At 44.3% G+C, this 13,379-nt stretch overlaps 1 protein-coding gene across 1 annotated transcript in view; it reads right to left on the bottom strand.

Moving 5' to 3' along the window:
* The window catches only part of NCAPH (non-SMC condensin I complex subunit H), a 28,679-nt gene extending 19,521 nt beyond the window's left edge, over positions 1-9,158 (bottom strand). Inside the window, exons 1-3 of the mRNA XM_079720421.1 lie at positions 9,096-9,158; positions 8,648-8,783; positions 8,045-8,169 (exon numbers count right to left, since the gene is read on the bottom strand). Of these exons, the coding sequence (XP_079576547.1) occupies positions 8,045-8,169; positions 8,648-8,783; positions 9,096-9,143 (309 nt within the window). The 5' untranslated portion in view covers positions 9,144-9,158. The remainder of the gene's footprint in view (positions 1-8,044; positions 8,170-8,647; positions 8,784-9,095) is intronic.
* Between the last annotated feature and the right edge of the window lie 4,221 nt (positions 9,159-13,379).

The raw sequence follows: 13,379 nt of genomic DNA, 5'->3' as shown, positions 1-13,379 counted from the left end.
TTAACCCGTCTCTGGTCTCTCCTACTTCTTTCCCTAAAAATACCAGCGGTGCTCTTCCCATTCCCTTCCTCAGATGCTCACCACAGCAATGGCTTCCCACCTGGACCCCAACACCCCTAGAGGTCTCATGTAGTGAATGAAACTCAGCCTTTCAAAGAGTCAACACGGAAACTGTACACTGACCCACATTAAAGCTGAAACGCTAAGATAACTTTCCTCACTTTTGCCTAGAATTAGATCATGTCAGTGTGAGAACAATGGTTCTTTCACGTAAATTAGATTGGACTTACATCTTTCAGTGATTTGTGGGAAAATGAATTATTGCTGACTGTACAGTCTGGATAAATGAACTTTTTGAAACAAGGATCCCAGCAAGGAAGAGAAACAGTAAGAGAAGGCCTTGGTAGACAGCAGACTACATGACAAAGTCTAGGGCTGTTTCAGCCGTATGAGAAAATCCACAGCTCTAGCCCAACTTGCACACTGTCCAGCTTCCTAAGGAACCAGAACTTTTCCTGCTTCGTGACCTTTGCTTACGCCTCTGCCTAGAATCACCTTCTTGTCACCACCTGACAAACACCTACCCTCCCTTCATAGCCCAGTTCAAATCTCACCTCTTCCGGAAACTCTGACCTCCACCCACTCTGGTCTCCTGAGTATGTGCCTTGACTTTCCTTACACTGTGTCTATTTGTGCCCTTCTGGTCTGAAGGACTGGAGCATGATCAGGCTGGAATCCCTGTGACAGCAAGAATTCTGCACACCGCAGAGAGCTGTGTCCAAAACAGATCAGCTCATATACAAACAAGCGTTCTCAGCTGGTCCAGACACACCCACAGAACACCTGCTGTCTAATCTCCCGCCATTGCCAAGAGAACGCAGGTTCAATGAAGAGCGGAAACTTCAGATTTTAAGTTTGTGCCCACCACCCCCCCTTCTTTTTTAGCTTCCAAACTTTCAGTTATTCTACGTTTACCACAGATTACAGAGCAAACAAAGCTTCCCAGGATCGGGGTTCTCGGTGCTTCTTTAAGATTCTGTTGTCTTCACTTGCATAAACAGACCAAAGCCCGACAGCCGCAGGCCTGAAGGGAGCAGCACTGCTGCTCTTTCGTCCTCTCTTTAGAACAATGGGAGAGGCCAGTGCAAGCCTCCTCAGGCTCCCTAGAATTGGGTCTACCTGGGAAGACACAAGATGGTAGGAGAAGAGAATTTCCAACCATGCTGCTGAATTGAACATTTCAGTGTAGAACCAAAAGCACAAGCGAGAATGATGGTGAAGTAAATATTCAGATTACCTGGGAAGGTGAAAAAACAAGGAGAATTGGGGAAGGGAAGGTTAGGTGGGAGAGGATTTTATGGCTCGCCTTCAGATGTGTACAACATATTACCATGGATAAAGCACTCTGACAAATACTGACCCACTAACACAAAACTCAGGGATATCTGTTTTTAGTTTGACAAAGTGAGATTCGGAGACTTTTCCCAGGCCACACAACTAAGACAGTAAAACCAGGATCTGAACTTTACATGGTCTGCCTCCAATGCTGACCCACAGATAGAAAAAAAGATACAACTCCCCGCCTAAAAAGCCTGGCCCCCTCACCTCTACCCAGGCTCTTGGGCCTCGGCCTCGGGGCCCTGCCCCAGCCATCCCCATCGGCACACAGTCCTCACCCCAGCACGGGCTGGAGAACCGTCCTGCCCGGACCCCATCAGCCAGAGTGAACGCAGCCAGGCCCCTCACTCCCAGCCACCACACGCTCAGCCTCACCACTACCATCTGCCTGAGACGACATCCTCTCAAGGGGGTGGAAACTGGTTCCTGGGCGAAGGTGAGAAATATCTTAGAAATTATAATAATTTGTGCCTCTCCAACCTTGACCTTACCTGGCAAAATTGTATTCCTTTGGAATTAATTTCAAGGAAGAGGGATAGGAACAAAACTAAAAAGGCTCAGTGGTGTGTGTGTGTGTGGGGGGGTGTCATGACGAAAGCCTGGGAAGCACTGCTCTAAGGAAACACGGTATTGCCCGAGGACACCGTCTCCCCAGCACGGCTGCTTCCTCTCCCGCAGCTCACACCGCTGGCCTAGACGTCAGATCGCAGCTTCCAGACTATTCTCCTTCCCAATTCCTACAACCCTCACCTTTGAATGTAACATCAGACTCTACCACCCTGTTGCAATCACCTTCTAGTCCCCAGGTCACAACCCTACCCTCTTCCTAGAAGATTTTAATATTAGCTCTGACTCACTCCTGTTCTCCAACTTTACTGCTGTCGTGGTTTCCGGTAATTTCACTATCCCTGTAGACCCATCCAATATTCTGGCCTCTCAGTTCCTTGATATCCTCTCCTTCAGTGGTCTTGTGCTTCATCCTAAGAACCCCAGGACTCATGGGATCCTAGCATGACCCCCTGCCTCCTCTGCCTTTTGCTCCCTGGCCTGTTTTCTGAATTGAATCATTAACCAGGACTGCAACCTCTCTGTATGCTCAATTCCAAGTGCCCCTCTCTGACAACCACCTCTTGTCTTTCCAGACTACACCTTCTCGTCTCCAATGCCAAGAAGCCTTTGGTCCCATCAGGCCCTACAGTCTACTGGTCACATGGCTTTACACTGTCCTTCACACACCTTTATTCCCAGCTAAAATTCCACAAGCAATGATCACAACCACCCCCTTGCACACACTCTCAGCTCCAGCGCCCCTTTCAGCTGTGTCACATTCACTCAGCTAAACACAATCCTTTGTTAAATCTAACTTTCTGCCTACTCCATGCTTGCACCCACACAGCCAGTCATGGCTAGAGAAAGACACAAAGTCATGGGACTTCCCTGGTGGTCCAGTGGTTAAGAATCCACCTTCCAATACAGGGGACGCAGGTTCCATCCCTGGTCAGGGAACTAAGATCCCACATGCTGCGGGGCAACTAAGCCTGCGTGCCACAATTACTGAGCCCATGTGTTTTGGAGCCTGTGCGCCACAACTAGAGAGAAGCCCACGCATCAAAACGAAGAGCCTGCGCACCTCAACGAAAGACCCGCATGCTGCAACAAAGGTCCCATGTACCGCAACAAAAACCCAACAGAGCCACAAAAAAAAAAAAAAAAAAAAAAAGACACAAAGTCATGCTGACTGACCTCACTGTACATCCATCCTCCAGTGCCCTCAGGGAAACCCTAAGTGTTGTCTAGCCATCAAACTACATTTCCCTAGTCCCTCCACTCTCCCATCCTCCTAGATGACTCCCTACTACCTTATCCTCTCTTCAAACCTCCAACACTTTTCTCCTCTATACTCACTGTCAGTTGAAGATCTGGCTTATTTCACTGATGGGGTGGGGGTGGGGGTGGGGGGTGGAAGGGGAAGCACAACCAGAAGAGAATATCCAGAATGCTCCCATGTGCACACACTCAAGCCCCACCTCTCATCAGCCACCGTGTTCCTTAGACAAGCCCCATCCAAGCCGTCCAATCCTTGCCCTTCTCACCTGCTCAAACACCACCCTAGCATTTCCCCTTCCTTTTCTGCGTCATCAATAATTCCTTCTCCACTAGAGTGTTGCCATCAACAAGTAAACATGCTGTTAATTCTCCCATTAAAAAAAAAAAAACAACAAAAAGGCATTTTTCATAGAACTAGAACAAATAATTATAAAATTTGTATGGAAACACAAAAGACCCCAAATAGCCAAAACAATCCTGAGAAAGAAGAACAGAGCTGGAGGATTCACACTCCCAGACTTCAGACTATACTACAAAGCTACAGTAATCTACACAGTATGGTACTGGCACAAAAAACAGACACATAGATCAGTGGAACAGGATAGAAAGCCCGGAAATAAACCCACACACTTATGGTCAATTAATCTATGACAAAGGAGGCAAGAATAAACAATAGGGAAAAAAATGACCTCTTCAATAAGTGGTGGTGGGAAAACTGGACAGCTACATACAAAAGAATGAAGTTAGAATGCTCTCTAACACCATACACAAAAATAAACACAAAATGGATTAAAGACCTAAATGTAAGACTGGAAACCATGAAACTCCTAGAAGAATACACAGCCAGAACACTCTTTGACATAAATTGTAGCAGTTATTTTTTTGGATCTGTCTCCTAAGGCAAAGGAAACAAAAGCAAAAATAAACAAATGAGACCTAATTAAACTCAAACGCTTTTGCACAGCAAAGGAAACCATCGACAAAATGAAAAGACAACCTACTTGACTGGGAGGAAATAATTGCAAATGATATGACCGATAAGGGGTTAATATCCAAAATATATAAACAGCCCATACAACTCAATATCAAAAAAAACAAACAACCCAATCAAAAAATGGGCAGAATGGGCTTCCCTGGTGGCACAGTGGTTGAGAGTTCGCCTGACGATGCAGGGGACACGGGTTCGTGCCCCGGTCCGGGAAGATCCCACGTGCCGCAGAGCAGCTGGGCCTGTGAGCCATGGCCCCTGGGCCTGCGCGTCTGGAGCCTGTGCTCCGTAACGGGACAGGCCACAACAGGGAGAGGCCCGCGTACCGCAAAAAAAAAAAGGGCAGAAGATGTAAAGACATTTTTCCGAAGAAGACACACAGATAGCAAACAGACACATGAAAAGATGTTCAACATTGCTAATCATCAGAGAAATGCAAATCAAAACTAAAATGAGATATCACCTCACACCTGTCAGAATGGCTATCATTAAAAAAGACGATAGGGCTTCCCTGGTGGCGCAGTGGTTGAGAGTCCGCCTGCTGATGCAGGGGACACGGGTTCGTGCCCCGGTCTGGGAAGATCCCACATGCCGCAGAGCGGCTGGGCCCGTGAGCCATGGCCGCTGAGCCTGCACGTCCGGAGCCTGTGCTCCGCAACAGGAGAGGCCACAACAGTGAGAGGCCCGCGTACCGCAAAAAAAAAAAAAAAAAAAAGGACGATAAACAGGGACTTCCCTGGTGGCGCAGTGGTTAAGAATCTGCCTGCCAATGAAGGGGACACGGGTTCAAGCCCTGGTCTGGGAATATCCCACATGCCGCGGCGCAACTAAGTCCGTGCGCCACAACTACTGAAGCCCGCATACCTAGAGCTCATGCTCCGCAACAAGAGAAGCCACTATAATGAGAGGCCCGTGCACTGCAATGAAGAGTAGCCCCCACTCACTGCAACTAGAGAAAGCCTGTGCGCAGCAAGAAAGACCCAATGCAGCCAAAAATAAAATAAATAAATTAAAAAAAAAGGACCACAAATAACAAATGCTGATAAGGATGTGGAGAAAAGGAAACCCTTGTATATAGTTGGTGAGAATGTAAATTAGTGCAGCCACTATGGAGGGTTTCCAAAACACTAAAAACAAAACTACCATTTGATCCAGCAATTCCACTCCTGGGTATATATCTGAAGAAAATGAAAATACTGATTTGAAAAGATACATGCACCCCAATGTTCAGAGAGGCATTATTTACAAGAGCTGAGATATGGAAGCAACTTAAGTATCCGTCAACAGATGAATGGATAAAGAAGATGCTGTGTATATGTGTGTGTGTACATACACACACACACACACAATGGAATACTACTTAGCCATAAAAAAAATGATGTTTTGCTGTTTGCAACAGCATGGCTAGACCTCGACATGGCTGGAGGTTATTATGCTTAGTGAAATAAGCCAGACAGAGAAAGACAAATACCGTATGTTATCACTTATATGTGAAATCTAAAAAATAAAACAAAGGAATGTATATAACAAAATAGAAACAGACTCAAAGATACAGAGAACAAACTAGTGTTTACCAATGGGGAGAGGGAAAGGGAAGGGGCAAGATAGGGGTAGGGGATTAAGAGGTACAAATTACTATGTATAAAATAAATAAGCTACAAGAATATATTGTACAGCACAGGGAATAGAGCCAATATTTTATAACTTTAAATGAAGTATAATCTATAAAAATTTTGAATCACTATGTTGTACACCTGAAACTAATATAACATTGTAACTAAATTATACGTCAAAAATAATTTTTAAAAATTAAAAAAGAATATACTGTGCAAATATTCCCATGTCAATAAATACTACATCATTTTTTAAAAAAACAAAAACAAAAAAACACAAAAACTCAGGACCTTACTTTCCCCTCCATTTGCCATTCCATTACCCTGCCCCAATTGATAGCAGAACTCTTCTAAAAAACGGCCTCCCTTCCCATGTATTTCCCCCTGCCCAATTCATTTTGAAAAATTTCAAACCTACAAGAATGTTGAAATAGTAATATGAATCTCTGTGTAACTTTTACCTAGATTTCCCAACAGGTAACATTTTTCATATTTGCTTTCTCCCTGTACCCTTTCTCCCTGTACATTTTTCATATTTGCTTTCTCCCTGTACTCCCATATTTGTAAAGCAAATATGAAAAATGTTACCTGTTGGGAACAGGTAACATGTAACAGGTAACATGGCTCTATTCCCTGTGCTGTACAATATATTCTTGTAGCTCATTTATTTTATACATAGTAACTTCCAACCTTCTTGGAAGTAGATATTACAAGACTTTGTCTCTCTGGCAGTTATTAAGCTATTGCCACTCAGCTCCAAACCTACCTGTTATACTTTGCTCTGTGATGCTGGGTTGGAGACCACACTTCAGCTGTGCCAGCAGCTCCCTATTGGGCTCCACCAAAAGGGGGCACTAGAGGGAGATGGCAGGGCTGGAGGAAGGAGAAGGGACCCACTTCTTTCTGCAGGATTCCTGTTCCTGGGAGTGTCACCCAGCAGTGATTCACCACCCCAGCAGCAGCAGGTCCTACCTGGGCAGTAGCTGAATTTAACTTGTACTTTTTCCTTATACTCCCAGAACCAACCTCGCTGGGTGCCAATAAGAGACACCAGCACCAGTGGGCATTCCCTCCTCAGACGTCTGGGTCCTGGGCCCCCAAGTCCCTCCTCCAAACTCAGGGACACCAGTATCAGCCAAGCAGCACCCCTTCCTTGGAGGTCTGAGCTGCAGCTCCCCAGGGCCCCTTCGCCAAGCTCACCATGGCCTCAGGCTGCCGTATTTGACACGGTTGACCACTCCATCCTCCCTAAAACACTCATTTCAATACCACACTCTCCTGGTCTCCCCCCACCTACTGGACGTTTCTTATTCAGCTCTCTGAACTGTTAAGACAGGGGTATCCGGGCCCAGTCCTTTTTCCACATACACTTATTCCCTTGGTGATCAATTCCAGTCTTGTGACCTTAATTACTAAGGTAAGAGAAAGAAAGAGAAAGGTAAGAGAAAGAAATAATCTAGTCCATGGCTGGTGGGAGAGTAAGTTGGTATAACCTTTTTGTGAGGGCAATGGAAATTTCATGTCTCAGAATTTTCTTACAAATATACTCCCAGAAGAATGCAAACAGGTATAAGAATGTTCACTGAAATTGTTTTTAATAGCAAATTTTTTTTTTAATTGTAGCAATATCTGTTTGCTTTAAATTAACTGCTAATTTACAAAGAGGCCTCCGGTACCATTCCTTTAAGCAGATTCCTCAGGATTTGCTAAATCATGTAAGGTTGTTTGGAGCATGGACTCTGGAGCCAGACCACTTAGTTTCAAATCCCAGTTTACTTACTAATTACGTCATCTTGGACAAGTTACTCCACAGCCCTGAACCTCAATTACCTCTTCATAAAATGCAGCAAGGATGTTGTAGGGACAGAATGGGTTAACACAGGGCACAGGCCCTGGGCAGCACGGTGTGCCTGGTAGACACACAATAAATGTCAGCTGTCATCACCACTGCTGCGTGTACTACAGAAGAACATTAATATTTTCATCAACTGGTTTTCTCAGTAATTTGCCATCTCGTTCTACTCAATCATTCTGAAATACTGAGGGAAAAGCAGGGACCCACCCCTGCCAGTCTTCGCTGTAAAGCTAAAGGATGAAAATGCAGAGACACCAGTTGAATATTTTACTCCCTGGAGGCCTGAACAAGCACACAGCATCAAGTTTCTGCCACTGAGCCTCTGAATTAGTCAGAGACTACACTGGGCACACAGTTTCTCACCTCACACTTTCGATCTGCTTCGGAGACGTTGAGGTTGTTTATATTCGGCTCGATGGTTTTGTACAAGTGCTTCTTCCTTGGCTTTGGAGCCTTCTTGGTTGTTCCTGTTTCGGTTGCACTTCCGTCTACAAGGAGTAAGACGGTGCACTGCAGGGGCTGCTTTGGAGCATGTAACTGAACTTATCAATTCAAGTTCTTCAAAACTCTAGAGAGTGATCGTAATTAAAACACATGCCATCCCCTCAAAGCAGCAGGCACGTCTAATCTGCAGCTTAGGGAGAAACCAAACTACTAGATTAAGTATTTGGTTTCTGATACAAGTCAATTTCCAAAGACCCCCCCAAATCAGAAGCTCCCTAGTTGGTGATGTTTACTCAATCTTGTCTAAATAAAATCTAAAAGCTTTTATAAGGTCCTTCTCTTTTCCAAAGAAAAACAAATCTAGTGTTTGAGTATCTTCTCAAATATAATTCTGAAAACATCCATGTCTACAACAGAATGAGAGAAGTGATTTCTTGTGACTTCATTTCAGTATGTTACTCAAATAACTACCTGCTACACCCTTTAAAAAAGCCCCTTACCTCCAGATCCCAACCCATGTACCTGCACCATGGCCCTCTTCTTCCAGAGATGGTGCATCCTTGCCCAGCCCACCAAGGACTTTGTATACATCAATATGGACGGCATCTACGCGCACAGCATAGATCTTGGTGCTGGCATCCAGAGTGCCGGCAGCCACCTAGTCAAACAAGCAGAGCTGTACTCATGGTGATCATAAAAGAGGAGCAGCGGAACAGGCAAAACAAAGCAATCTGCATAAAACACGTACATGCCCTTAAGAAAAAAATGACACAGGGAATAAAAAAAAACATAACAGAAAGATATTTTCTCTACATTTCATCAGTTAAGGAAAGAAAGTAAAGTAGCTAATAAAATGTCTTAAACAAGGAAGGCTCTCATGTATCTGTAGAATTCAATTATTGTGCTATGCTAAGGGTTAGCAATCACTAGCATTAATTCAGATGCAAGAGAAGGTGAACATCCTTCTTACTTTAAAGTTGGTCGGTTCGGCATCTTTCTGTTTAAGAATCTCTGACATAAAATCGATCAAGTGCAAGCCAAAAGCATTCTTGGTGGTGATTTTCTGAAAACAGAAAGTTTTAGAAAGGTTTGTTATTTATAGCCTATGCTCACATAAATAATGCTACCCTGTCATGGGAAGCTAAGCTTTTAAACAGGAATATCCCACATCTCAGCACAGATATCCATTCCCACAAACATCTGGTGATACAGCTAAATCCATGTGTGTACTTCCTCATTCTCAAGGTCTGGAGTGACAGCACACAATTCCTGAGTGTTCCTGTGTGCAGGTCCTGTTCTAAGCACTGACACAGAGGGGCTCAGTGACCCTCAGAACAACTCTCAGGCAGGGACTATTCTCATTCCCATTTACAGAGGAGGACCACCCTGCAGCACAGTGGCTGAGTGACTTGCCAAGGCCACACAGCTTTGTAAGTGACAGGATTCCAACTCAGGCTAGATCTAGGGCTCACAGTTAGCCCACAACCCTACTACCTATCACTATCTAGCTCCAGAACTACACTATTAACCCCTAGTGTGCTGCCTCGTGACACACCGCAGGGGGCAGGCAACTTGTCAGAGGGGCACCAAAGGTCTATAAGAAACAGTAAAACCACAATGAAAACACCAGCATGGAGAAGAGCCACTAGAGAATAAAAGTGCACAATCACTCATCATGCATTCTCTACAGAATCAAGAAGACTAGATTTCTTCTCTGATCAAGCTGCAAAATCTTCACTGATTAAACTGGCAGATACTCACATTTTCAGCAGACAGCTTGATACAGGTGGAGTAATGCTCAGTAATCTGTGTGTTTGTAAACTTAGGAATCGTAGCTGAAACATCAACATTCCTAAAGGAAAGAAAAACAAAAACAAAAAACAACTCTGGCAAGGATCAACGACACTGGATCTTTTCAAAATCCAGACCCAGAATCCACAAGGTATTGTGGTGATGCAAACTCACGTAACCCACGTCAAGGTGGCCACCACAACAAGGCAGCCCAGCGCCCACTCACCTACTGGAGGGGGAGGCCAGCAAATGAGGCGAGTCTGTGCTGAACTGCAGGTCAAAGACCCTGGAGCGCCTCCGCTGCAGCCGCTCCTTCTCGTCGTCATTCTGAGGAAAGTCTTCAAGGACTGGGGTGCCAGGAGTATTGAGAGGGGCCTTCCTGGGCAGGGCCATGGAGAACACCTGCTCTGAGGGTGAGGAGGTGCTGTGGTGGCATCCACGAGTCCCTGAAGGAGAGTTCTTCATTGTGGCTGACAGCAGTGGAACAAAACACTTGCTCAGTAAACCTTCAGCAGGACATTTCCTACGTCTAAACAGGGGCTGGGTCCTGTCCCAGGGTGGAAGTTCACAGCACATTTCCCACCAAGATCTTTTCCAACTCTAATATTCTATGGCTAGAACCTCTGTAGTTCGGGTTTCTTGGGAGGTGATGGGTTTCTGATGCTTCCTGCCAATCTGGACAAATATCCACTATGCAGCTACTGTAAACCTAAAGCACTGTATGGGATATAACACTGGGTAAGAAAAAGTCGCTTCCTCTGATAAGCTCACAAACCAGCAGAACAACAGATATATATAACCATGATGACAGGCAAGAGAGAAAAGATAAGATGCTGACATAAGGGTGAGGGATGGGCTATCATGTCAGACAGACTAGGTTCTAATCCCAGCAGGGAGACAGAATAAGCAACACAAATATGTAAACTAAATAGAATATTCCAAAGAACTGCCCACAGATTACTCGCTAACTGCAAAGGGAAAAATGTCTTTTACAACGAAAGATCTAGCAGTCACCACGTTAACCAAACAATCAGACGTAGCCTCTCTAAAAATGAGACAACTTGAAGCTTACTCATCTCCTTACGGGACAAAATATGAAATTCAGAGCATCATCTGTAAAATACTTTTGCCAGATATGCTTAACCTAAACTTAACCAAGACTTTAAATCTAACTTCCAGTTTATAAGAAATATAAGGGCTAGAGGAACAAGTTAAATGATATCAAAAGAAAATATTTAGACAAATCCAGAATATGGGACAGTTAGCTCTTAAAAAAGTCAATGTCAGAAAAAAAGAAAAAAAATGTAGGGGATTCTTCTTGAGCAAAAGAAACCAAAGAGTCATACAAACCAAAAACAATGTCTGAACTTTCAGCCAATCCTTGGTCAAACAAAAAAATTAACTATAAACAACATTTTGGGGATAAACAGCGAAATCTGGAATATAGTCTGGATATCAGGGAACATTAGGGAATTGATTTTTATTTTCTTAGGTGTGATAATGATATAATGGTATGTAGAAGAATATCCTTACTTTTGGAAGATGCATAGGAAACAACTTAGGGGTGATATGACATGGTGTGTGCAACTTTCACATGAATCAGTCAAAACATTGTGTGTGTGTGTGTGTGTGTGTGTGTGTGTGTGATAGAGAGGAAAAATATGGCAAAATGTTAACAATTGGGTTTAAGTTGTGAGTGTGAGGCTATTTACTGTCTAAGTCTTTCAATGTCCCTGTATGTTTGAACACTTTCATAATAAGAAGTTAGAAAATGGATGGCATGTTAGATGGAGGTAAAAGCCATGGGGAAAAGTAAAGCATGGAAGGGGAATAAAGAGGACTGGGGAATGGAGGTGGGAGGTCATTTTTAATATAGTGGTCAAGGAAACGTTTCAGCAAGAAGGTAACATCAGAATCAAGACCGTGCAGATATTTGCAGGAAGCTACATGGAAGCAGGGGAAACAGCAAGTACAGAGGCAGGAACATGCCTGGCACGTCTGAGGGGCCAGTGTGGCGGAAGCAGTGAGAGGGAAGCACGGAAGTGAGAGAGGTCACAGGGTGTCAGACTTGCGGGGCCTGGTAGGGCAGGAGCACCAATCAGTCAGAATAAGGGAGGGACAACCGGTAGGGGTGTATGAGCCTTAGTTATGGGCCACTGTAAAGACTTGGGCTTTCATGAGCAGTGAGAAGGGAAGTGATTGGAAGGTGGTGAGAAGAGGAATAAAGTGATCTAACTTATGCTTCACGAAGACCCCTATGGCTGTTATGTTGAAAACTGAAAGGACAAGCAGGAAGACCAATTAGAAGGCAACTACCAACAACCAGGATAAGAGATGCTGGTGGCTCACACCAGAGAGGGGGCAGTGGAGGTGGTAAGCAGTGGTCAGACACCGGATATAGTCTCAAGGTAGAGCCAACGTGATTTCCTGATGGATTAAATATGGGGCATGAGAAAAAACAGAAGAATGAAGGGTAACTACTGCACTACCCTGAACAACTGAGGAAATGGAGTCGCCAGGACCTGAGAGAGGAAGACTACAGGAGACGCATATTTGTGGGGAAAGGAGGCAAGGTCAGGGCTCAGTTTGGGGCCTGCTGGATTTGAGAGACTTACTAGTCATCCAACTGGGGTAGAGAGCCAGATATTTAAGTCTAGAGTTGAGGGGAAAGTTCTGGGCTGGATATATAAACGTGGATGTTGTAAGCATAGGGAGGGTATTCAAAGCCGTAAGACTAGATGAGAAGACCAAAAAATGAGGACAGATAGAAAAAAGCAGAAGGCTGAGTCCTAGAATACGTCAAAAGTTTAAAGAGAAGGAAACGAGGAATCAGTGAAGAGATGGGGAATGTGTAACTAGTGAAGGAGAGTGTGGCAGTCCACAAGTAGGTGAAGAAAATATTTCAGGGGAGGAAGGAGTAATGAACTATGTCAAATGCAGCTGACAGGTCAAATGAGATGAGGACGGAGAACTGATCATTAGATTTAGCAACCTAGAGGCTATTGACAAGAGCAGTTTTCCTTGAGTGCAGGGTGACAAAGAGAAAGTCAAACAGGAACAGATTCAAGAGAAGATAGGAGGGACAAAAAAAGAGAGAAGATGGGAGAAGAGAAATTGGAGAGAGAAAATGGAGACATGGTTTTCAAGGACTCATGCTGTAAAGGAAGAAGAGAAATGGGAGGAAGGCAGTTGAAAGGGAGGTGAGGTCAAGAAACTAATTTTAAAATGAAAAAAAAAAACCCAGCTTGGTAGAAAAAAATGAAGCAAACAGACTGTATTAGCCTCCTACTGCTGCTATAACAAATTACCACGAACTTAACGGTGCATAGAACATAAATGTATTCTCTTGCAGTTCATGAGTCAGAAGTCTAAAATCAAGGTGTCAGCAGGACTGCACTCTCTCTAGAGGCTTTACGGAAGAATCTGTTTCTTTGCCTTTTTCAGGTTCTAGAGGCCACCTACA

Source organism: Hyperoodon ampullatus, assembly GCF_949752795.1.
Source record: "Hyperoodon ampullatus genome assembly, chromosome: 15".
NCBI classification, from domain to species: Eukaryota; Metazoa; Chordata; class Mammalia; order Artiodactyla; family Ziphiidae; genus Hyperoodon; species Hyperoodon ampullatus.
Note: the sequence above shows the minus strand (reverse complement) of the source record. Positions and strands in the feature narration are given on the sequence as shown.